This window comes from Calypte anna, chromosome 4A (genome assembly GCF_003957555.1).
Source record: "Calypte anna isolate BGI_N300 chromosome 4A, bCalAnn1_v1.p, whole genome shotgun sequence".
NCBI lineage: Eukaryota > Metazoa > Chordata > Aves > Apodiformes > Trochilidae > Calypte > Calypte anna.
Window position 1 is genome coordinate 43,464,395 of NC_044248.1, and position 26,015 is coordinate 43,490,409.

The 26,015-nt window shown below is 44.5% G+C and overlaps 1 protein-coding gene across 4 annotated transcripts in view; it reads left to right on the top strand.

Moving 5' to 3' along the window:
- Positions 1 to 25,583, top strand: part of EMCN (endomucin) — a 44,718-nt gene extending 19,135 nt beyond the window's left edge. For 2 of the 4 annotated variants that reach the window (XM_030450260.1, XM_030450261.1), the window contains exons 5-13: positions 3,564 to 3,695; positions 8,865 to 8,897; positions 9,990 to 10,055; positions 11,367 to 11,462; positions 13,161 to 13,185; positions 14,201 to 14,262; positions 19,821 to 19,934; positions 22,716 to 22,778; positions 23,848 to 25,583. In XM_030450260.1, coding sequence (XP_030306120.1) covers positions 3,564 to 3,695; positions 8,865 to 8,897; positions 9,990 to 10,055; positions 11,367 to 11,462; positions 13,161 to 13,185; positions 14,201 to 14,262; positions 19,821 to 19,934; positions 22,716 to 22,774 — 587 coding nt within the window. In that variant the 3' untranslated portion in view covers positions 22,775 to 22,778; positions 23,848 to 25,583. Of the gene's footprint in view, positions 1 to 3,563; positions 3,696 to 8,864; positions 8,898 to 9,989; positions 10,056 to 11,366; positions 11,463 to 13,160; positions 13,186 to 14,200; positions 14,263 to 15,761; positions 15,920 to 19,820; positions 19,935 to 22,715; positions 22,779 to 23,847 lie in introns of those variants that run through there. The other 2 variants (XM_030450262.1, XM_030450263.1) reach the window with 2 other exon arrangements.
- The last annotated feature ends 432 nt before the right edge of the window (positions 25,584 to 26,015 follow it).

The window sequence follows — 26,015 nt, forward strand, 5'->3', positions numbered from 1 at the left end:
GGCAGACAGCAGATGCAGGCAGCCATGGGTGTCCACACAAAAACTGAGATCTGCTTGGTTACCTCCCTAGCCAATTCCTCTTCCTCTGAATGGGCATTAAGTTGCATGGGTTTTGCTACACTGGGATTTTTCAAAGTTTTCACAAATGCATTTGCTAATGGAAATAGTTTCCTAAGCTGCTGGTTTCAGGGGCTAGGCCTGTATGTGTGTTTGTGTGAGATAGCAGCTCAAGGGAGGAGGTGTAGTTTTCCACATTACAAAGCCCTGTGCTGCCATTTTAAGATGGTTTGGGTGCAGTTCCTTCTATCCTGGAAAGTAAGGTTTTAGCACACGTACAGATATCTATATTCTTTGTAGTGCATGGAGCTTATGCAGAGTATTTTCTGCTTGCTTGAAGCATTTCATGATGTCAAAGCCAGTTAGGTAACAGCCTGCTACAAAGAAAATTTAGAGTTCTGTTGGGAAATGCCAAAATATATGTGAATTATACATAGGTTAAGTAGAAAATCATGCCAAGATCAAGTAAGATCAACTGGATTTCAGCTGCTTGAAGAAAATGAAGGGTTGCAGAGCACAAAGAGGAAGGGAATACCTGAGGCTCAGAGCTTTGCAGAGAGGCTTCAGCTTCCCCGTTGTTGATTATCCCTTTGACAAACCCATGTTAACATGCCATCATTTACCTTATCAAAATATCAGCAAGGAAGGCTGCCTCACCACCAGGGAGTTCTGCTGCTGCAGCAACCAGCTCCATCGGGACAGCTTTTCTGCAGTCTTTACTCCTTTCCCTTTTTTATTGATGCTAAGCTCTTGACAACAAACCCATTAACCCAGGATGCTTCTCTGCTGCTTTTCTGTGAGCCCGGGCCTTCCCCTGCCAGGCAGGCAGAAATCTGTGCTGCAGCTGGCTGAGCCAGGGCCTGATGTGATGGATGGCTGCAGGGATGTGTCAGTGGGGACAACAGGACTGGGGTCACTGGGTACCCGGGCAGGGTCCCCCCAGCAGCTCCCACACGGAGCAGGGGCCCTGCAGGAAGGACCTTGTGCTGCCTCCTCCTGTGTCGAGTGGCATTAAACCTTGCACAGAGGGTGAGTTATGGGATTTACCAAAAAGGCAGGTTTCTAGCACTGTGCTGCTGCTGCATCCCTGAGCAGGGGCTGGTAAGGATGCCTCTGTTCCCATAGGCTTTGGGCTCGTGGAGCTGTTGGGTGTGTTGGTGGCGGAGGGGATGCTGTGTGCCAGGCAAAAGGCTTGGATGCTGCTGCAAACCTGCCATGGGTCAGCAGAGAATTGGGTTGCTAGGATTTCATCTTGTGCTACTACAGGGGAATTTAAGGAAACTTCCCCACCAGGTTGAGGGCTGTTTTTGTGTCTTGGTAGCAGCAAAAAACAGCACACAGACTTTTGCACCCCAGCACATTTACTTCACCGATCGCTGCCGGAGAGCAGAGAGCCTGTTCTGCAGTCTGCTGAAAGCAACGCAGCAAAAACCACACTCCAAGCCCTGGATAACAGCATGAGTCATACTCCGTGCTACCCCTGAGTTGTAGGAAGAATTTCATCCAGGATGAATTACCCAAAAAAAAAAAAAAAAAAAAGGAATGGAAATGCCAGCATCCCTCCCTCCCAATCCCCCCCGCCGAGGCGCATCCAGCGTGCCGCCCGCTTTCCCCAGCACAATCTGTTCTCACAGCTCCCCAGCACAAGAGGAGCACCCAGGGCTGGGCTGCTGCCAGGACTGATAGGATGCCTGGAACGTGTGATCCCCATGGGAAAGCAGCTCTCTGCAGGGTTAGGAGGCAACTGGCTGCCTCCTCTCTCCCACACACCTGATTGTTTGGCGGCGTTCCTGGAGCATGTTTGTGTTCAAGTGTCTCTGCACATGAAGGCTTGCTGCTGGTTTGCCTTGGGTTTTTCTTCTCCCATGCAAGCTCTTAGGAACTTCTGACAGGGGAGAAACAAGATGGTAGCTGTTGCTGTTATCAGCCCTTGTGTCTCAAAGAGGGAAGGAGGTTCTTGGGGTTGTGGGCTTTTTTATTGAATCCACCTCAGATTCAAATTCAGAATTTCAAATGGGAATCTGAGGCAACTGCAGGAAGAACCAGAAGTGGTAAAAATTAGCTTTTAAAGCTTCATTTAAAGCTTCTGTGATGAGAATGCAGGGATAATTAAAGTTCACAGATCCTTGCCTTACACTGTAGTAAAAAATTATGTAGAGAGGCTTCTTACTCTCATCTCTACTGCACATGAGGCTGCAGATTGCTGAGGTACAGTGATGAGGTTTCTGGATGGAGCTGACAGTGAAATTAGGCTTCTCATAGAGTCCCAGGGAAGCTTCAAAATATTTAAGCTTTTTTATCATAATTTTCACTATGGTTTCCTTCCAATGCCTTGCTCTTCAGAGTTACTGTCCCTGGCTGTTCACCTCCTCTCAGTTTCCAAAACTGTAGAGGTATCCCCTGACACCAGGGGCTCCAGCTCACTCATTCTTGGCTCAGTGACTTTTGAAGCTTGCCTCTCCACAGTATTGCACTGAATAAACCAAAGAGGAAGGGAAGGGCCCCACACAAAGGTTTGTGGCAACAGAACTTAGGGCGTGGGACCTTCTTCCTGAGATAAGGGCTCTCTGAGGGGTAAGCAGAGTGTATGAATAAAGCATGTGATGAAGCATTCCTCAACATTCACATGTTGTCTGTGCTCCTGTTGGCAGTCTTTTGACTGAAACTTGTCCTAAAGTTGTTTTAGTTTCCAGTGTTTGAAATTCACATGGAGAGGCACTGGAAGCAGTTTACCACTCAGTGGCATCTCTGATTTATATCAGAAAGGAGGTGTAAGGTTATTCTTGGGCACCCCTATGTTTTATTCAGGAGCTGTCTTGCCTTTTGTTATGCTGAGGTTAGAGCATAGAGGTAGGAATTATCAGCTGTGCTGAAGCATTTGGTGACCTTCAGTTCCAGAGGCAGTGCCCTGCCCCACTCTTTTGGAGTCACCCTGGGCTGGAAAACTTGTGACAGAGGTGGCCTTGGTTCTCTCTTGGCTGTGTGAGAACAGAAATGAGACACTTCCATTTTTTGTACCTTGATTTCTAGGGATATGTTCTTTCCTAGACCTTAACAGTGCAGATTGCAATAATTAACTCTGCACTTAATTAAAATCCCTAAAACTTTTTACAATATCACTTTATGTTGTGGTTGAAGCTTGCATTTTTTTTTTTTTCTGTTTTCATTTTTTTAAAAATGAAGGTTTAACATAGAGGGCAGTAAGGGAGCTTCTTTCTTTGTGTTGCTTTTGGTGCACAACTATCTAGCTAACCTGGGCTCCCAAGTCTGAGCTCTGGGCTGTCTTATTGCACAGCTGTGGGGCTGTTCCTCAGGCTGGGATGTGCTTTAAGGGTGCTTTGTCCTACAGCTCTGTAGGGCTGGTTCATGGCTGGACAAATGCTTACCAGAAGCTGTGGTGCTTTCTGACCTTGGGTCTCTTTTATCATGGTGGGGAGCATTTGTTAGGGGGTGGTCCAGAATCTAGGGCAATCTACAGGTGTACCTTACCTGCATGTCTGTCTCAGTTGCAGCTCCACAAGAAAATGGAACACAATTGACACCACAAAACAGGACTTTGGAGGCTCCATCTACCAAGGGATCGACTTTGTCTTCTACAACTTCTCTACAAAAAACCACTTCTACATCTGGGAGCTCAGGTAAGGCCTGAAAACACACACTCTGTTTTCCTACATGGGCAGTTCAAAAGATACAAGAAGGTTTTGAATCTCTTGTGCACTGTCCTAGAATAAGAGCCAGCTCCTTATTCATGCAGGGTACACTCTGTCTGTGTCACCTTGGTACAGAGCTGTGATGGGTGAACTCAAAACCGTTCAGTTGGGATACTCAGTGTTGTTGCAGGAGGAGATAAATTACAGAAGATAATAGCAACCATTATATATGCCATATGTGGTCAGTGTGTGGCACTGAGGAGGTCACTGAGATAAATTTTCTGACTGCAAAGCAGAGGAGACAAAGGAGAAAACTTGCAATCCCATTTTACATTTAAAATATGTCCCTAAAGCTTTACAACCTTCCTTGGGTCTCTGCAAAAATCATCATCTTACTCAGGTAACATTCCATTACTCACCCAGATGAGTTAAGCAGCTTATTCCAAATGGGTAACACCTTTAGACCACCCTTGCTCTCTTATTCTTTGCATCTGTTAAAGAAAATAATGCTTTGGTTCCCTCTAAGCAGATTTCTTCTCCTGCATGCAATAGCTCAGGGCCAAGGGAAGCCATATGCTGCACCCTAATAAGTTTTAAAGCAAAGCAAGTGTGAAGCCATTTGTTTCATTCTGTGCTGAGAAATGCTGAGTCTCACTGCCACGAGATTATTTCTTCCCAAATCTTTCAACTTTCACATTCAGGGGCTTCTATAGGAACTGGATACCTTTTGTTCACCAGAGCTGGTATGAAAAACAGGGATGTGCAGCCCATAGGGGAAAGAACAGCTTGCAAGCCAAAGGCACCCAAACCACAGCTACTGTGTGGGGGCTCAGGGGATGACAAATTAATATGAAATTGGTCCAAACCAGAACATTTCTATTTGGCATGCTCAACCAAAAGAAGTCAGCTGGCTAACTTCAATGCAAAAGAGCATATTTATCTTTGAGATAATTTTCCATTTAAAAAAAAAAAAAAAAAAAAAAGTCATTTTGGTGAAAATTTCCTTCCTTGCTGCAGGAAAAAAAAAAAAAAAAGCAAAAAAGTACATTTTGAAGAGAAATTTCCAATCAACCGTATCAAAAGATCAGAGTGTGGGAGGAGTGCCACAGAGAGCTGGAGAGCAACTTGAAAATGAGTGGGGAGCCTAGGAAAGAACTTGGAGAAAGATCAGAGAACAGCAGTGCTGCAGTAAAAAGCCTGAAAGCAGCACCCCTGGAGGAGGGGCTGTGCAGTGCTCTGCCAGGCTGGGGAAGGCAACAGGGATGATTTTCAGCAAATAAAGCAACCTGCATGTGTGCCATTGACACACACACCTCTTTAACTTTGGCTGGCATGTATAATGTACCTCCTACTCATTATCCACCTCCACAGAGGACTGCTTGCTAATATTTACTTTTTCTATTGTTTAATAATGAAAAATCAGAGATGTATTGCATCAGTGAGAATCTAAATACACCAGAGTGCAGATTTTGTGACTTTTTATCCTGTGACCTAGACAGCAAAAAAATCCAAAGCAATATGAGCCTAGGTTCACCCATCAGGGTAGTAAGATCAAATGATTAATTATAATAAACTGTCAGATCTATCAACCTGCTGCCTCTATTGCTATCTTTATCACATTATAAATCCTACCTGATTCAAAGGAGTCATCTCTCCCTAAGACAAATTCTTATGAGTAAGACAAGGAGGGTTTGACTTTTTCTGTATGCAGCCTGTGTAGCAACTCTGGGTAGTGATATCAGGTAAAAATGAACCACCATATCTTCAGCTTTTTCACAGAGAGAGATAAAAATCCAAGTGCCTGGCAGATGGAAGAGGTGGCAAAGCCTCAGTTCATACAATTACAGATCTATAGCATGACCAGGGCAAGGAGGGATTTTTAAAGTTCTTAATTTTGCTTTGATTTATATTGTGGTATCCCCTCTGAGTAATCAGCCAAATGTATTCATTTGTTTTGCCAGTGAACACAGTTTCATGTGGCTGCTCTCCAAAACCAGAAGCAGCAAACTGCAGGGTTTCCAGGCTGCTTAGGTAGCAGTTGTTGGAGAGCAGAGTTGGGGGAGAGATTACTTACTGGTCTCTTTCTCCATCTGTCAGGTTTCTAACCAGCCCTGCACTGACTCAGGCAGATCTTTTCAAATCAAACCCTCACCACGTGCCAACTATTTTTTATCCTTGTCCTGCTTTCTGCACAGTGAGGCCTCAGCACAGCCAGTGTGGCACACCTCACTTTTCATGAGGAAGCTGGGAATCTTCCCAGATTATTTATGCAGAGCATCTGCCCCCTAACTCCCAGCCCCAAAGGACGTGGCACACTCAGAGCAGGCAGGTAGGACAGCAAGTCCTGTGCTGCTTCTCCTTCTGTCCTCCTGTTCCTGGAGAACAGCAGCGTGTGACCCCACCACCAGAAAGGGCACTGGATGGTTTTTTAGAAAATGCAAACTGACATTACCTGCTGGAGTGCTCTGATAAGCAGAGATTTGTTTGTGTGGCAGGGCTGAGCAATCTCTGCACGGAGGGTGAGGTGGCATCTTGCTTGCATGCTGGAGAAGGGGGGAGGAGAGAGAGAGAGAAGGGCACAAGATTTTTCCTCTTTAATTTTTCATGTTCTAGCAGAATGTGGCAGCCGTAGCTTTAACAAAGAAGCCTGTGGTTTTGTGGTGTAAATGTGTAGAGGTTTTTACAAATGACAGCCTCAGGAGGCTGTTGCAGTCCTTGAAGGAAGGGCAGGGACCAGCTGTCATGTCTCCTACCTGGGATCATTTCTGCTCTCTGGTTTTAGTGAAGCAATGAGCTCTGGCTGGGTTTTGGTTGTGCCTTTGGGTACTGAACCCCAGGCTACCTCACCCTGCCTGTTCACAGAGCCAACAACTGATAAACTTGAAGTCTTTGGTGAACTTGGATGTGAGTCTCGGGCTTGACACACTTTATTTATGTATTTGCTCTGCTCTGGGCCAAGATGATTCACTCTCTTTGGGAGAGAGGAGCTGAGGGAAAATGTGCAATGATCTCATGATCTTGGGAGGTTTCCTTAGGAAAGCTCAACTCTCCTCAGGCTGGGGAAACAAGACTTGAAGTTTCAGAGAGAAGAGACCTATTTGTAGGACTTGACAACATCTTCTGCCTTTCTCCAAGAATGTGCACACACAGGGCTTTTCCATTTGCTTGTTCAGCTGTTGCTGTGTGATCACTTGGCAATTTTTCCATGGTATCCCACTCCTTGTAGGCTGAAGGAAAGGCAGTATTGGGGTAAGAAGCAATCATATATTATTTGGGTCTTTTCTTCATGCAAGGTGTATGTCCTGCTGCTTTCTGTACTGTGTGTCATTCCAAACCTCCCTTGCCAGGTGAGTTACTGACTTCCCAGAAGTTTTTCCTTGGCTTTTCTCATGAATGTTGCCCAGACAGGCTACAGACATTGCCTGATGAATTACCACAGAGCAAGCAAGGTGTCACTGCTTTCTGCAGGTGCATTGAGGAAATGATAAAAAGCTTAGGAATAAGAGTCTCCTTTGGATGCTGGAAGCCAGGGTGAGATAACTGTATAACTTCAGAGTACTCAGCATCACTAATACCTGGGATGTTCAAGAACAGCTCTTACTGATTACTTTTAAGCATAAATGTGGTTTTCGTGCATGGCTATGATCAAAATGCAGTTAAAGCTCCATCCTCTACATCACTACCATAACTGGTTATTTGCAGCCCAGTGGGTGCAGAGAGGAGGAAAAACAGGAGCAGCCACTTTGGTGTTCAAAGAGTACCTTGGCAGGAGTAGAACAATGTGCTTCCCTGGTATTACAGCTCTGGTGGAGGAGCTGTCTTTGTGCAAAACATCAGCCCAGGGCACAGAAAGTGCAGAGAGGCTGTGAGGGTGGATTTGTACTCCCCAGGGGCACCAGTTTGAGGAGGAGGAGGAGAAGGAGGAGGAGCAGGACTGCAGGGCAGCAGCTCAGTGCCCTCTTGGAGTGGTGGCTGCCTTCACACTGCTTCCTCTGGAGTCTCCCAGCCTGGTGCAGCTCAGACCTGGCCCATGTGCTGGTGTCAGGTTCCCTACATTCCCTACAGATGCTCTGATAGCAGTGAACCCTGAAAAGACCCAGCAAGAGGGATTTACAGTGCCCTTCAGCCTAGAAGAAGATGGCCAAACTCTGTGGTTTTACCTCAAAATAATGAATGACTGCTAAGGATATAGCACCTAAGGGTTTCTGTTGGTTTTGTTTTAATATTGTAGCTCCAGTAATCTAGTGTGAGAAGCCTTAGAGTGCCAGCCACTCACCCCTGGCAAGAGGCAGTCTGTCTAGGACAAACAGATCAATGTTTTACTGCCAGTAAATGTGGGGATTCTCAGAGGCATGGATGAGTGAGGTGCTGAGCTCCCTGGGACTGCAGAGTGATCCCAGAACTGATTTATTGCAACGTAATCAAAGGCACTATGTGGATGGATGCTTGGCTGTGGCTGACCTCCAGCTCTGAAGTGTCCATGGCCACCTTCATTTCCAAGCCTGCCACAGTCTAGACACAGAAAAGCAGCAGCATACTAACAAGAAGCTAACAAAAGATGAGTGTTCTGCCCTCAGAACTTGTGGAGGGGCTGGGGAGAGCTGGCAGCAGCAGGTCAGGAAGCATTGCTCACAGCATTGCTCTGCAAGGTCCATTTTGTCTTCATTACCAGGGCCTCTTTGCTCCTGCTGCTTGGCAGTCTGCTGACAAAAAGCACCAAAGTAATTAATGAAGATGAATTTTTAAAGGGTTCTGTGACACTTGGAGATGTGTCTCAATTAGGCATTTAAGGTTCCTTTATTAAAACACATATTTGTCAGTTAAATGCCAGCTCTTCACTCCCAGGCACTTCCTTCGTTTAGGCAGAAGGAATCTTTTAGCAATATATCCATTAATTCAGGTTTTTCTTCTCTTAAACAGAATAACAGCTCAGTTTAGTTGTGTTTTGGATTCTGCTCCCATCTCTAAGGGATGTCTTCAGACTTTCACAACACAGACTTCCTGGGCTTGGGAATAATGTCTGAGTGCCAGCTCTGGATCAGGATTTCTTGTGGGGTTCTGGAGCACTTTGTGAGCCTGGTTTGCATGCTGTAGAGACTCTGGATATGTGACCTTAAACCACTCACTAACAAACCTGTTCCTTCTGGTTTATTGCAGACCTTCACTTGAGCTCCCCAACAAAATCAACAGGTAAGAGTTCTCTGCACACTGGCAAGAAGGGCTGGGGTGGGAGTGGGACAGCCTGGGAAAAGGAAACATTCAGGGATCAAGGAGGCTCTGGGGGAAGAATGGACCTGAGGGGTAGCACAGAGAAGCAGAGAAGTGATGCTCAGCTTGCACAGTCAGTAACTTTGCTGTGACTTCAGCTGAGTGCCATGCTGGATGAGCAGAGAGGGAAAAGAAAGTGGGGTGGGAGCACAAGGAAAATGATGCCTGGAGTATTGGGTCATGCCATGGGAAATAGTGTTTACCAAGGAGCTTGTTCTTGTCAGTGGCTCTCAGTCTTCTCCTGTGGTTAGGAGCAGCAGGTTTCAAGCTAAGGTGAGAGTTTCCTCTGCTAGCAAACCTGTTTTGTCCTATTTTCCCTTCTCTGGACTTATCAGGAATCCAGGATCTTCTTTACTGGTACCTGCAGTTCTAGCTGCTGCCAGCAAGAAGTTTGTCCCTCTGGTTACCCTGATGGACACATTACTCCAATTGTTATTTTGATCCCAGGTCCATTCCATGGCTGGAAAATATCTTCCAGGTTTGCTTTCCAGATCCAGTGAAAATAGACATGGTGGGCTGGCATGTGAGAAACTTCAGTGAATGTGGTGGATAACTGAGTTAAAGGTTTAATTCCTTCATCTCTTTAGTTCATTGAGTAGAGCTGCTTTGTAGTGCTGTTTCCATCCTTACCTTATCAGCCCTCAGCAGACTGCCACACTTCTGCTTTAAAGAAGCAGTGATTTTTCAGAGATAAGGGTCCCAGACAGATATTGTTTCTTACACTCCACCACCAGCATGCCTCAGCTCTGGCTCTCCTGTTTAGACACCACACAGGCACACAGAAAGTGATCGTTTTTCCCCAGGAGGCTTCAGTCTTTGGGCAGACAAATGAAAGGGGCAGAAGGACTATAGCTGTTTATATTCTTGAGCAGAACTGTAGGACTGTAACAAATGGCACCAGAACTGGAGACACAGGAGTTGTTTTAGGATGGCAATTTTTCAAGGAGGTGTTGTTTGGGGAGTTGTGGCAGTGACATGTTAACCTGAAAGGCAATATTTCTTCTGCACATCTAGCTTCTGGCAGCACTGGAAGCAGCTCTGGAAACAAGAAAGGAACTGAGAGTGCTATCCACTATTCCAGTGAGTGTTCCTGCTTTACTGTCAAGCTCTTGAGTTTTCAGTTATTGATCAGTTTGGCTTTCAATGAGTGATTTTGTAGCAGCAGAGAAATGGAACTGGGAGTTTTATTTCTAGCCTTGCCAGACGTAGCCCCAAACAAACCCAGTTTAACTGCGTGTTACAAAGCTCTCAAAGAGAAACAGAGCTTAACAAGTTGACTCCATGCTCACTGGAGAGCAACACAATTATTTCCCAAGGACTGAGGTCAAAGTGATATAATTGAAAAAACAAAAAAGGGTGAACAGAACCATCCCCTGTGGGAGGAGATGCAAGAAAACATGAAGGTGTGGCTCATGTGCTGTTATGAGCACCTATTATATGAATGTATTGTTTTGAATCTGTTTTATTAATAAAAACTGTTCCTGTTATCATGGGAGAGAAGGACTAGGAGGGAGTCTTCTGCAGTCTCTTCAAGCAGTTGATATTTGCATGAGGCATGTTATTTCATCTTTTATTTTAATGTTATGCATCTCTAGGGCAAGAGCACTGCTGCAGACCTGCTCTTTCCTACCCAAAGTACTGGCCTAGCAAAACACATTTGATGTTTTCCCAACTGCAAACTTGTCTCTGGGTTCTCCCTCTGGCTGCAGTGATGCAGACTCCCATCTCTATCAGTATTAAATATTAATTGCTTCAAGAGCCATCAAAGGTGGTAGTGCTAGCTAAAGGGTGGGCATGACAACTGCAGGAAGGCTGGGGGAATGCTGCTGCTCAGCCTCCTCCATCACAGGGCTGAGGCCAGCAGGCAAGAGAGTGCCTGCTACATTTGAATGTGGCCAATTGCTACCAGAAAAAAAAAATATAAATAAAATAAATGGGAGAGAAACTGAGCTTCTGTATTTCCCCAGGAAAGCTTCTCTTAGTTACATAATTCTTTCCTTTTTGCTTCTTGGCTGGGAAACACCTGTCAGGAAATGGCAGATGGTGGGAAATAATAAAAAAAAAAAGAGAAATGTCCTCATTTAAAAAGGAGATCTTGTGTTTTCTATCCCTGGTTGCAAGTGCTGTTGGGGAACATTGCTGGGTTGTGTAACTCCTTGGTGTCTTTCCTGGGCTTTCAGTGTTAAAAGAGAAAGAATCACTTCAATTGCTGAATTTCAGATGTGTCTTGATTTTATAAAGAAAAAATAATAATAAAAAAAAAAAAAAAGGAAAAATCTTTTGCATATATAAAAAATTTAGCACTGAAATGAGACTTCTACAAAAGCTCTGGAGGGGACCTTGAGCCCTGGCCCAATGACTGACACATTGATTGTTCTCCCTCCTTTGCAGGTGTTATCTTGCCAGTTGTCATCACCCTGATAGTCATTACTCTTTCTGTCTTCTCACTGGTGGCTTTGTACAGAGTGTGTCAGAAGAAAACTCCAGGTATTTGGTTTGCTTTCTCTACAAAAGAAAAGAAGATATGTGTATTTTTATTAGTAAAAGATCTCTAGGGTCTGTTCAGGTTACCATAGATGTTGCAGTAGCCTGATAGGAGAGCTTACTGTATTTCAAAGTATTTTGTCTAAAGTAGGAAAGTAACACTTTGTGTTCAAAATCAGTAGGAAGAACAGAGGGAGAAAAAATGTCTCTGATTTTTGGAGAATATGTAATGCCATAAAGCTTCTTGTTCACACTTCTGCAGCTACAAAGAGCTAACAAACAGCCCTGCTAACACAATCAGTCAATCAGGTAGAAGAAGTGAAAACTTTTGAAATAGAGTTTGGAGATCTTGTTTAACCAAATTGCTATTTTTATTTCATCTCTGTTGAGATACAGGCAAAGAAAAATCAATTCTTTCTTTTAGGAAATGCCTGATACACTCACACACACACAGAGAGGTAAAAGTTTCCACTCACAGTATAATGCACATGGGCACAAAACCCTTGAGCAAACAGTATTTTCAGGAGCAGTTGTTTTGACAGATCAGCTAAAGCCAGCCTTTGTCACACTGCTGTCCCTGCAATACTTAGAATAATGGGGGGGTGATTCCATTAAATTCCATTTGCCAAATGTTTCAGAGAGTTGCCTGAGCAAGCCACAGGCAAGTGTAATTCTCCATTAAGTGAAAACCCAGATCTGACTCCAGACTGTGGTTTTCCTCTCCCTGAGAGCTGGCGTGAGTCAGGAGAGCTGTGAAATCACCAGGCCTTGGAAATACAAAATCACAGCAGGGTGGTGAAGCTGTAGAGCAAAGCAAACAGTGTGTCACAACCAATTTAACCAATGACATGGAAAACCAGACCCAGACAGAGGAAGGTGTGATCCTTCCTTAGGAAATTACTGAATATTTGGAGTCAGGAGGTAAAGATGTGAGGTGAGGAGCCTCTCCTTGCCCCTGTGCACAAATGCCAGCAGGCACAGTACAGCAAATTCCCTGGGAAGAAAGACTCCATCAATTCTTGTGGTGCTTCCTGCAGGATTTGTTCAGGTCTCCCCAGGGTGCTTCCCCTGCTCATGGAGAGCCCTGTGCCATGGGGCTAGAATTGGCTCTGGGGCTCTAGTTTGACCCTTCAGCCTCATCCATCTGCCATCTGTATTTGCACCCAAGAACACAGTCTGTTCAGTGGATGATTCATTTGGGTGAGAAACCCATTTCTCATCATCAGGGATTGCCAGGCTCTGTTCTCAGATGCCATGCCAGGTTAAACCCCCTGGAAAGCAGAGCCTGGCAGCTTGTCCCCTCACTCTCCTCCTCCTGTATCCTTGGGCTCAGCTGTTATGTACTCAAGAGGTGTTGCATGCTCACCTCCTCTGTGCCAGCTACCCAGGGCCTTGGGAGCTGCAGGGAAATGGGCTTCTGTTCTGCTCCTGCACAAGACACATCTCCTTCTCCCTCATTGCCAGCAGTGCTGATTCAAGCAGCAGCAGTTCATCTTCATAGATGGCATGGTTATCTTTTGGGGAGAAGAACCAGAAAAGTCCTAATTAGTATTCAGGCTGGTGGGTTTTGTTAATGTACTTAATGCAACACAGCAAAATCACAATGAAGCCTTCTGCTAGCAGCTGCAATAGCTATGTCTAAATGTGCACTTCAATGAGTTCCAGCAATGAAAATGACATTGACTTTGTTTCTTCTTCCAGAGAGACAAGAGAATGGCACTGAACAGTAGGTTGAATCTTCTTTTTTCATTGCTTTGAGATCTGTTGTGGGGCACTTGTGAATGCAGCAGATTCTGCATGAGATTTTCCTTGGTCTTTCTCTGTCTAAGCACAATAAGCAGTGGCCACCCCAGAGAGAGAAGTGTCCTGTTGAAATGCTGTGCTTCCAGTCACTGTACACCTGTATGTATGATAAGCAGCTGTGTTCCAGCATGGATAGAAATGTGGTGACTCTCAGGTGTTTTGCAGGGGATCCTTTAAGAAACAACTAACTGGCTCATACTGTGCCACAAGCCAACTGGCCCTGTCTTTTTTTTTTTTTTTTCTTTTTCAATTTTTGCCCCATTGATTGGGTTTTCCCCCTTCCTTCCCCACCTCCCATCTTCTGTTCATGTTTTCTCTCTTTTTAATGGTTTTTGGTTCTGGATTGTTTTTCTTCTTCTCTTGTCCCCCAGTGTGTCAATTTCCTCTGTTCCATCTTCTCTCCACCAGTGCATTTGCAGAGGCTGACTTCAAACATTATTGGCATAAGGAGTTTCAGGAGAGTGCAACAGAGAAAGAACCATTAGAAGATAAATTGAGTTGGGCTGGGGCCCTCTGGTTTCTATGGCCAAAAGCAGCACCTGGGCTGCTGGTTTGCCTGCTAACCCTGACTCCCTGAACATATCAAGTGCCCTTCTTGCAGTTCAGCCTGACTAAAAGCCTTGTATTGACAGGGGAAAAAGATGACTCCTGCTTTTTCCCCCAAGATAAATTTCTTCCGTGGAGCACTGGATTGAACCTGGAGTCCTGCAACTTGATTTATGACATATTTTTAAGAGAAATGTGTTTTCTGAGGGACTGGTGTGTGGTGTTTTCCAGCAGGAGGACTTAGGCAGGATCCCACCCAAAGCCCATTCCAAGGCTGTCTGTGCAGAATGGCATAGGGGCTGCCTCCTAATCCTAGAGCTTTATTCAGCTGACCTGTGTACATGCTGAGCTGCATCCTGCCTGCCTGCTTCACTCTTTTCTCTCTTCAACAGGGCCCAGTCAGATAAAGAAGGGGTCAAACTGCTTTCTGTGAAGACAACTTCTCCTGAGACTGGTAAGTGTACCTTCTGTGTGTATGCCTGCCTCTCTGAGCCTGCAGAGGAGCAGCTTTGAGATAGCATCTCCAGTAGTAAAACCATCTTCAGGTCAAAGTCACTGCAAACCTTTCCTTTGCAGTGCAGAATCCCAGCTGGGAGCCTGCAGAGCTGCAGTGTAGCTGCACTGAGTGTGATACTGGTGATACCTGGAAGTGATGGCTATGGCTGCCTTAGGGAAAATAACTGCTTAACATTGTTCTGGTCACTGCCCTACAGGTAGGCATGTTCAGAAGTAAGGGTGCTCATGCTGTTTCTCAGCTAGATCTGGCTCTACATGAACTCTGGGGATTGGGGATATTCCAGGGGCCAGGAGTGTCAGTGGTGTGTGTAACCAGGGCTCTGCTGGAGCTGGTGTTGGCAGAGTTCAGTCAGCCCTGTGCCCAGCCAAGCTTTGGATTCACAGTCCTGCTCTCATGGCAGATTCCTCTGTCCTCTGCTTCATTTCCAGATCCTTGCAAAATCTGTCTGCAATAAAAGCTAAAGGAGCAGAGGCTATAGATAACAGGCACAACAGGGACAAATCATCACTGCCAGCTGAGAGATGGGTGCAGTTACAGGTTTTGCAAGAAATGGAGTACCACAGAATAAGACAGAACAAAATTCCAACTAATCTGATTCCCAGCTACTCAACACAAACAGGACACACACACAAAAAAATAATTCAACCCTCAAATCACCTCATGGTAGAGCTACTCATGGTGAAACTGCCCCCTTCACCCATTGCAATTGATTTCTTTAGCCATATAGCTCCCACCTTTGCTCCTGTGTCATCTTCAGAAGCCCTCCAGGAAAAACAGCCCATTACTGTATGCTTTTTTAGGTATAAAACCCTTTTTTGGGGGGTTGGGGTTTTTGTTTTTTTCTTTTAAGGTTTCTGTCAGGAGGGTTTTCCCTCCTGACATTTCAGAGTTTTTCCTGCAGCTGCTCTCCCCTTTCCTCTAAACTCTCCAGAAATCCTCTGGAACACACCACTTGATCTGAGCTGTCCTCCCCTTGCTGGGGAGTCACAGTTTTCATGTTACAACCTACTCTGCAGTTCTGAGCAGCTCCTGTGCAATCCCAAAGACCCCCAGGGCAGCTCTGCCAGCAGCTTTTTTTGCCCCATTGCTGCTGCACAAATGCAAACTATGTTGTGGCACTTCAGAGGTTTGTGATTTGGGATTTTTTTAGTTGCCTTTTTTTAAATTATGTGTCTTTTGAATGGACCTTTAGCTTGATTTTAAGATATATGGAGCAGTGTGTATGTTTACATTTAAACCATAGTTTTGTTTGTTTTTTTTTTAAAAGCTGAATGAAGCCAGAAACTGCAATTTGTAGCCATCTTTTGATGGCTCAAAAAACTCATACCAGTTTCAACAACAACAACAAAAAGTAACTTTATTGACAGGAGTGGAATTATTTGTGTTTCACAGCAGGGTAAATGAGGAAAGAGTCAGGCTCACTGTTTTTTTCACAGGATGAAGTCTGGTGCCTACTAATCAGCTACTGGTCCACCAAGTATCTGAGTTTCTTCCACCCAGAGGATGCTTGATACTCTTTTTGTTACTGAAGTGTGATGTATGCATGCTATAATTGGAAAGTCTGAGTCATAACCACTTAGAAGACAAGATTCTTGCCCTCTTCTCATGAATACAATTCATATTTAAACTAGCTGCTGTTTTCTTGAATTCTTACATTTTTATATGTTTCAACATTAAAATGGAAGTCCTGCTTTTCCCTGGGTTTTTAGAGACACTTCTTAAATAAAAAGCACCCTGAAAGAAGGACTCACAGAAAGTGCTGAGGGCTGGAAATTCTTCAGAAAGGTTGATGAGTAGCAGTTTGGCTGAAGTTACTCCATACAGATGAATGATGCTTGATAGAAACTGATACCTGAGTAATGTTTTATGGCCCTTCCTGGGGTGCCCATTCTAACACAGGTAAAATATATGAAGGGCTTTTATAGCAGCAGGATACCTGCTCAGTATTCAGCTCCAGCTCTATAGAAATGTGTCAAGTGGTGTAATATTTCAGGTACTCAACGTGGCAGCTGAGCAGAGGATGATTCCTTAGGGCATGTTTCCTAACCAGTGTTGAGATGATAAGTAGGATATGACTTACTGGCTTCCAGGGTTGCTGCCTGCTCAGTGCTGGAAGGACATGGAATGTGTGAAAGCTGATGTGGCTCAGCTTTGGGTGAGGTATCTGGTGTGGGTGGTGGCTGGGGATGGGGACATGGGACATAGCTGCCTTGTGACTGCCCAGGACATCCACTGGCCACAAATGAACACTGCTAGTTGCTAGTAAACAAAGTTAGGAAAATGTACCTGGCAGGCATGGACATTTGAGGAGACACCTGAGCTGTCCCCTGTGTCACACCTGGAACTTGCTGTGATCACCCTGGTGGAAGGGATCAGTCAGGCTCTGGAGGTGCTCTCAGGTGGCAGGGCAGTACCAAGTGGTGTTGCAGATGCAGAACCAGCATTCCCCATATGCTCAGCAGCTCTTCCAAAAGCTGCTGTTGGTTAACAGCAGTAATGACCTTAGAGCCATTACCTACTTCTTCAGCTGGATCTGCTCCCTGCCTGGGGATTTTTATAACATTTTTTGAATGCATCCCTTGCAGAAGGTAAGCTACCTGCCTTGAAGATCCGTGGGATTTCATGGCATAGATTAATTGGAGGCCATAATTTCTGTCACTTTTGGGATGATCCTGGTTTGTCCTTGCAACATTCCTCTGTACTTCCTGAATTTCCAAAGCCTTCTCTGCACAGGCCTTGAGGATTCCTGGCCTTTTATGTCAGAGGCTGATGGCTGTACTACACATAAGGGACTGAGCACCAAAATCCTCACAGAAGAAACCAAGTCCTTGCTGTGACTCAGCACAAAAACTTGCCTCAGCCATTGGAATACACACCAAGTTCAGCACCTAATGAGACAGCCCACTGTGGTGCTAGGGGCTGGACCTGAAAAATCCTGTGATCTTCTGAAATTCTGGGGCTGGATGACAATATCTTCATCACTGCTTTCCATCAATCTCCAAAGGCTGGGACTCTTTTAATTATTCTGCCTGTGACTGTGGTAACATGGGACAAACCTTGAGCTGAGGTAGAGGATTATTCTCCTTGGTTTCTGTTATGCTGTGCACACCTGAGCAGGGACCATGGCATTTAAGGAGGTAAGAAATCTTTATTTATTACCTCATTAGGTCCCCAGCCTGGGGAGCCTCAGCCCTGCCAGGGCCCATAGTTCCAGAGCAGGCCAGGGGGCTTCTTGCCATTCATTGGTAGTTTCATCTCTCTCTCATTTTGTCTAGGGTCAAAGTGGATGCCTGCATGGCCAGGTGAAGAAGGCAGGTCTCTAGGTGAGGCAATCCATCACTGAAAATTCCCTTCCCATCTCCTCTCCCTTGCAAGATAAGCAGTGCAGGTCAGCAGAGAGCAGGCTGCTGGCACCCTGTGTGCTCAGAGAGTAGGAGCTGGATGTTCTGCTGCTCTGAGGCTATGAGACAGATTAGTTCTTTTTCCTATTGTGAGCTGTACTCTCAATGTCTTTTTTTTATCCTCTAGGTAGAAAAACTAGAAGATTCTTCATAGAAAAGTGTCCCCTCACAACAAAGATATAGATCAAGTATCTGCTTCCCTTTTCTTCTCTTTCTCATGTTCTGATACTCTGGTTTTTGATCTTGTACTGTACAATGGTCTCCAGCTTTGTATTCTTTCTTCAGAGCAAATGAAGAATAAAGTCTCTTTGCTTTTTGCCACTCGTGGTAGGATTGTGTTTGTGTTTACTCACACCACAAAGAGGTGACTGCACACACCTCCAGCTGATAGCTTTGAGCAAAGCCCAAAAACCTGAAACAGTGGATGCTTCCTTCTCTATTTTTAATTCTGTTTGTGAGCTGTGCATGTTTACAAGAGTTTTTCAAGCAGTCTCTGAGAGTCAGAGCCCCCTGAAGGCCAGGTGCTGTTTCCATCCGTGGAGGGTTTGCCAACTTCCCAGCCTTTCTGAGATGGCCCACCCCAAGCCCAGCCAGCACATCCAGGCTCTGGGTCCTGCTCAGTGCTCTTCTCCAGCATCTGTAATGCACCCTTCCTTCTTTCAGGCCAGCAGGGTAAAACCAGACTTGTAGATTCCTGTGTCTGCAAAGGTAGTTTTATTACATTTATAAAAAAAATAGGTTTCTGCAATCATATTTTGTGAAAAACTTGCTTTAATTCTTTGCCCCAAAACAGATTGCCACTTGTGAGTAATTTCTCAGCAGCAGATATAACTGTGAAATAACAGTACAGCCCATTTTTTCTTACAGTGCACTCTGAGATGCAGTACAACCTATTTTTTATGTCAAAGGCTGTTTTTTATATATTCTTTTTCTTCCAGCTTTCCCAATAACGTCAGAGAAGGCTTTGCCCAGGTCACAGATTTTCTGTCACAGTGATATGACCTACTAACTCTCTTTGATATTACCCTGTTCTGCAGTGTGTGTGTACTCTGAATAATACATTCAGACTCAGAATCGAATGGAGGGCAGGGAGGAAACTGCAGGGAGATTAATACAATAGCCTTCCACAAAGGTGAGACTAAGAACTGTTTGTTTCAGAGTTCCAAAACTGGCTTTCTACAGCCTGTAATTTCAGCTGGCTGTGTGCTCATTACTTATTCACACACTCTGCCATCAGGATGGAACATTAACAGTCATAAAGGAGTATATTTGTGAGAGTGAGAAGTCAAATCAAATACAGCACAAGTGAAATTTTAATCAGGAAGGAAAGCTTGCATTTTCATTGAAATACTCTTACTTTCCTGCTTAAACAATTAGCTTTGAGAGTCTTCAGCATCTGTGTGCTCAGTCTACTTCCCATGCACTTGAAACAAATAATGCTGAAGGACCAGGAGCTGTGAATACAGATTTTTTCCTATTGCATTTTCCCTGTCCTGATACTTTTTAAGCATGGCTGTGTTTTAGGGGAGGATGTGTGCAGAAGTCTGTGGCTGGGCAGCAACCTGAGGCTGTGTCTATCTGTGGTGTTTCAGGTTTCTCAGTGGTTTTTGTTTCCCTGAGTTTGTTATATCCCCTGGGACATCCTGGGGCAATAACTTAGTTCTGCTGCAGATCCCTCTGTAGTGCTTGACAGAAGTGTTTACAGACCTCATAGTGCCAAGGTCTTTGTGTTTGAATCCAGTTTCAGTCAGAAATTACCAAAGGGTACAACATCAGTGGTGAACTTGTGGTGTTGGTCAAAGGGTACAGCATTACTGGTGAACTTCTGGTGTTGGTCAAAGGGTACAGCATGACTGGTGAACTTCTGGTGTTGGTCAAAGGGTACAGCATTGCTGGTGAACTTCTGGTGTTGGTCAAAGGCTGAAGGTGTCTTCCAACCCAAGACATTCTGTCATTCTGTAACATCAGAGGATAAGAGGTTTAAAGGAAGAGTTTGCATGTCAACTAAAACTTCTGTGTCAGCATCAATCCAATTTCATTTTCAAGATAATTCTCCTAAGGCCTCTGTCTCAAACTGTGCATCATTTCTTTCAGTTTTTGTAGCAGTGTGTGATATACATGAGGTTGGCTTCTCCCTGCCCTCTGCCAACCTCTGTGAGCCCCCAGCTCCTGCTGCATCAGGAGAGGTGTCACAAGGCAGGAGCACAGGTAATGGGGGTGACTTTGCACTCACAGCTCTGCAGATGGCAGTGCTTTGGTAACTGCACCAAATACTTTCTTCCATCCCCTGCTTCTCCACTTCCTGCAGTTCACTCATTTATTTAGCAAAGCAGGTGACTGTGCAGTGAGCTTTCAAGCCATGACCAGCATGTGATTGCCATAGTTCCTATCAAGTGGGCTCAGCCAACATGAGGTTCCCTGTGTGCAGGATGCTGCAGAGCTATGGCATGAGAAGCTGGTGGTTCAGGGCTCTCTTTATGCCTTCTGCCTCCTGCTGACCAGCACTGGAGTTTAAGTGTGTCACCCTTCACTAAGTGGGGAATCCAGAATCAGCAAAAGTCACTTTTCCTGGGTGCTGCCCAGCAGTTTTGCTCCTCTTGGAACTCCTGACCCCCTGTCTCTTGCCAGCAGCCTCCAGCCCATGCAGATAATCCCCTGCAGCCTGGCTGAGCCCTGCACTGCAGACTGTCTGCCTTGGCAAGCAGCTCAGTGGGAAATAAGGCCTCCAGTCAATTAACATGTCATCTGTCCTAACAAAATACCAAACACAACTATTTGGTTTTCATTTCCTTTATGGGATGCAAGGACTTGGTTTTAGTGGGTGATAGCTTAGGGGCTAGTTTGGTTCTGGTTGGGTTTTTTTTGCAGTCTCAGAATTTCTGCCTGTTAAGGCTGTTTGGAGATCAATAAAACTGCCCACTTGCAACAAGCCTGAATGGTTCTCTTTACTTGCTCTTTGTGTTGCTACTGGGTATTTAGCACAACATCAAACTGCTGAACCATTAGGCTCCAAAATTGTTCTGAACACCTCTCTGTGCAGTCTTAGGGCATACTGCAGCCCTGTGTCTAAAAACAAGTGTTACCCTTGTTTCTCTTATCCGAGCATCTGGGTGACTGCCCTACTCTGTACTTGTTCTCTCTTCATCACTGAATTGGCAGCTGACACTACTGGATTATATCCTGGAGTGTAAAACCCTTCAGATTTCTGTAAAATAAGTTTTGTAATGTAAAAATCTTCCTGGCATGTGCCACCATGGAGCAGTGATGACTTGGTTTCATTTCACAACTCTTGCAGGATTCTGCCCTCTTGGGAGTGCAGTGGCAAAGCCCCAGAGAGCATCCCTGCCTGCATCCAACCCTCACTGGGCAACCACTGATATTCCAGGAGGAATTGATATTCCAGTTCACTATTCCCAGGGGTTGTGTCCAGAGCAGCAGAAAATCTGCACAGGGCATGTGAGTGTCCAGCAGGCAAAGGAGCAACCAGCTCAGAGTGGAGCTGATAACCATAATAATAATATAGATGTTCATCATGATAATAGCTGTTATTTATTACAGCTATTGAACATTAATTTCTCCATGGTTATATATCTTAATGAATTTCTCCTACATTTTTAAGCAATCTTCCCCATTTCTCCTCCTCAACCCCTGTTAAATCTCCTGTTTCTCTGGGTTGAACAAGGCAAGTAGGAACACACAGAAGGAAGCAATAATAGAGGAAGAATCAAAAGTGAACTAAAAAAAATGCAAGTTCTTAAAAATCTCGTTCCTTTGTCAGGGTAAAACTAAAATATTTGATCAAAATATTGATCACCTTATTTTAATTTTTCAAAATGATAATATCTTTATCTAACAAAAACTTTTCACCTCCCAAAAATGTTTCAATCTTGTTGAACTGTCTGACTTGTTTAGTTTTACTTTCTACCTGAAACTTGTGCTTTCCTTTTCTCTTAAAAATTGTGTTATGAATTACTGAAGTAGCTGCAGAAGTCCTTTGCAGCTGAAATTTAACATCATCAGAATTTCTGAAGCTCTAACTAAGCAACACATTACAATGTTTTTAAAACAATTTTACTCAAAATTGGACACTTGGGAAGCAAACACCATCCCAGCATGTTGTTGTTGAACCATTTTGGTATTTCTCATTGGACCTCATTAGATACCAAGTTTTCTACTCATCCACAAAAGGCTGAACTAAACTGAACAGCTCTTTTTGCTGCCAAGAAAAGCTGTCCAAAAAGCCATTGATGAGTCTTGTCTATTTTCTTCAGGAATACAACTGTTCATTCTGACTGCTAATTATTTGAATACCTGATCAGTGAAGTTGTTGTAACCCAAGTTCCTATTACAGCTTTCAACCCCAGGCTCTAAATCACCTGCAAGCTTTTTAATACACACTCAGTTTTGCTGGAATGTTCATCTCCCTGCACGGATCTCTCATGCAAAGAAATTCCACTGCCATTCCTGGGACACAGGCTTGGAAACAGGACAACTGTAAACACATCCTCATCTGGAGGCTCATTTCTCTGCCTTTAATTGCTGGCAGCAGCTGCACTTCCTCAGGGAAGGAGGAGTGAGAACTGGCTCTAGACTGACATTGTTAAATGCTCATTTTTCTGCTTTGGAGGAACTGAGCTGCTGTCAGCAGTATCAGCAAAAATTAATTTATTTTTTTAATATAAAATCAATTTTCTAGTTGCATCTTTTGCTGTTTATAATTTAGTGTTCTAATCATAGTTAAAAGGGAAAGTCTTATGCCTTTTCTAGCCCCCTGAGAACCATCTTGGAAATCCTTGGGATTCGTAACCCATCATTTCAGAGCAAATCATAAGGGAAATAATCTGTAAAATGCAGAGAGTGGTAAAAATCTGTTGTGTGGACAGTTTTTGCTGGCCTGGCTGGTGTGTAGAGTGGGTGGTGATGTGTTCACACACAGGTCCTGTTGTCTCTGCACATTTCACTGATGCCAATGTATGTTCTGTTCCTCAGGAGAGCACTCAGCCCAGGGCAAGAGCAAAACTCGGCAGCTCTTCACCCCTCAGCAGTAAATCTGTAAGTTTATTGCTTTTGTCTCCTCATCCTGGAAGGGCTGTGTTTGGTAGGCTCAGGGATGCTGCTTAGTCTCACTATTGTGCCACAAGACTAAAGAAAAGGGTTACAAATGCAAAGCAAGGAGAGCCAGGACCTCAGCTGGCAGCAGCCCAGGGAGCTGGCACAACAGAACTGGGCTTGAGCACACATCACATACAGAGGGCAGGGAAATGGAAGGAAGAAGCTGCCACCTCAAAGAGAAAGACCTTTCTTGGAACAGCCTTTGGATTTAATGTTCAGCATTCCCTGGCTGTAATTCTCCAGGTGAATTTTCCTTTTTACTCTTCTGAGGAGAGATTTTTTTTTTTTTAAGATGTAAAAAAAAGGAGCTTGGTACCAGAAGAGTTCAGCCTCTTTGGTTGTATGAAATGTCTGTGTCTGTTCCATGCTGTGCTGGTGCAGACACTTTTGTTGAGGTGGTTTTTATGTCCTGGAATCCTTGGTGGCTGATGTGCAAAACTGGCAGGTGTTGAGCAGTGTATTTACATGTGCTAGACCACCTCTGAAACCCCCTCTTCATCATGTGGGCACTGCATCTCCTCTCGTTTGTGGGAAAATGGGGTCCTTTCCTGAGGGTGGGAGAGGAACTGGCTGCAGGGAAGGTAGAGGAGAATGGCCTGAGGAACCAGATGGCACAGCCCAGCCAGCCACCCTCACTGGAGGTCCCACCACCCTGACTCAGTCACATCTGGTTGGCCTGAAATACAGAGAGACCCTTTTGGAAAACATCCTTCTTCAATGGTTTTGGCCTCTTCTTTTTTCTCTGAGCTTTCCTGATAACAGCAGTAAGGACAAAATAAGACTTTTTGTCCCTTGAACTAGAGCAGCAGAATGCAATTTTGCCTACAGTGCTGAAAACCCAGAGGTGGTTCTGTTTGTGCAGATGCAGGACAATATCCTGGACAATGGATTTACTCTTTATTGTCTGTCTCAGGTTGCATTTACTCTGTGTTGTCCATTTCAGCTTACTCTTACATTCCTGAGAAGCCTTGCCTGAAATAATAACCCTGAGATATTGCTGTCTTTTCAGGTGTCAAGCTGCCTGTTTAACCCCAATGTGCAGGAAGATGCCACCAGAGTTGCAGTTGCACAGAAACTGTGGAGCAGCAGAAGCTTTTTACCAAGCAGGACACTTGGGTTAATGACCAGCTCATGACTTGTAAATCTCAAGTGTCTCCTGACCCTTTTGGAATGACACATAATTTTTTTGATGGCTTAATAACTGGTATATCATATGTATTTATTTTCACATATAGTAAAAGCTGAAAAACTTTCAAGGAGGTTGAAAAGAATGTAAAAAATCAGGTGGTGTTTGCATAGTAGTTACTAAAATATTTTCTGCACACACAGGAAGATGTTAGCATACTCTGAATTTAGGGTAGATAGGGTTCTTTTAATTGTATGTAGCAAAACACAACCAGGGCCTGACCCTTGAAACAGTACAGGGCAAATTGCCACTATGAAAATGAACTCAGTGATTTCCATGGGACTCCTGACTGTAGCACATACTTTGCTTGTCATCATTGTTTACAGGCTGGGATGCTTGGGGGAAATGCTGGGTGGGGGGTGTGCTTTTTTTCTGTGAAGGGGGAAATATACCTTGCACTGAGGCTCTTTGAAGTTCTGTGAATTATTGGAGATGCTCCTTGTGATGTAGCAGGCAAGATAGTTTGTTTTCACCTGTTCTTGGCTGACTGCATCACCTGTGCCTCATATACAGCCTGGGGGGCAAGAAAGGCATCAGCAAGATAAGGAAATGCCCATGTGAACCTTTTTCTCTCTGTTCTAAGGAATGTGTGGGATTCCTGTGGGTTGTTGAGTAACTCTGGAAGTTTAAAGAGTGTTTCAAGTGCTAATTACGGACTCTCTTAATTTGTACAGAGCTGGCAATTCAAAGCTATCAAGCAGTGCCTCTACCTGAGTGTATCCTACTTTTCTAGAAAGAGAAATGTTTGAAAATGATATTACTGTGAGCATCTGCTCAGTCTCAATCCACTGGCTCTGGTAGCATGCCAAGAACCTCCATTGTTTTATTGGCAAATGGAAAGAAGGCACCTGGCAGTGGAAGAGCAGGACCAAGAGTCAGGGTGATGATCTGAGTTTTGAAACCTATTGATACAATGCTTTGGAGGAGCTGCTCTCTAGGATTTCCCTCTGTGAAATAACAAAGCTTCTCTGGCAGTGTGGTAAGAGATTGAGCAGATTTGTTAGTTGATGTTTCTATGTGAAGCTGAAAAGTGTTCATTTCCTTGTGTCTGACCATTGCTTTTACTTCTGCTTGGGTGTGTCCTATAATCCTCTGTCTTAGTGGCACCAAGAGAAACTTTCTATGAAGCTCTGTAAGAAATAGGGAACCAATAAGTGTCCTCCAGGCTGCAGCTGAACTGACAGGGTTCACTCTGGTATTCCTGGATCACTCGGATTGCTCAGGAGCAGAGGAGTCTTGGATGCTTACTTTGGACAGGTCAGGCCATCTAAAATATGCTACTGGGCATCTGTAACTATTGAAATTCCTGATTGATAAAGCTTACTGTGGGGAAAAAAAAAAACAAACCAAAAAAACCCAGACAGTGGAGGATTTTCATGTTGATTTAAAAGAAGTATTTTGTAGCATGTGGCATCACACTGAAGGGACAGTAGAAAAAAAAATCAGAGAAAGATTATGAAATATATATATATATATATATTTGTGCAAAATTTGTTCAGAAACCATCACGGTGTGTCAAGAAAAAAAAAATAACTGCCTATTAAAAGTTATTCTCTTTATTAAGCTGCTCTTATTTCTCTCTTTGCAGAAGTGCAATTCACTGGCCATACCTAGTGCAACCATTGTTCATAACTGTGCATCCCTTGGCACAGAGGGAGCTCAGCTACTGCCAGTGACCCTAGGGAGCAGCCAGCAGGTATTCTGGGCATGGTGGTGGCAGGAGGAGCAGGAGAGCTTGCAGAAAGCATCCTGGGGGCTGCAAGGGGAGCAGAGAAAACTCCCCTTTACAAGAACTGCTGGGGAGAAGACAGGGCTCACTGCAAAGTCTTGCCACTAGGAAAGTGAAAACCACCAGACCAGGAGATGTTTGGGCTTCTCATGAGGCAGCAACCTTGTGGGGAAAGGAAATGTGTGAATGTCTGCCAGCCTTGTGAAGGATCAGGGCTGAACTGGTGCTTATGTGAAGGAGAGAAGACAAATGAGGTGGAAGG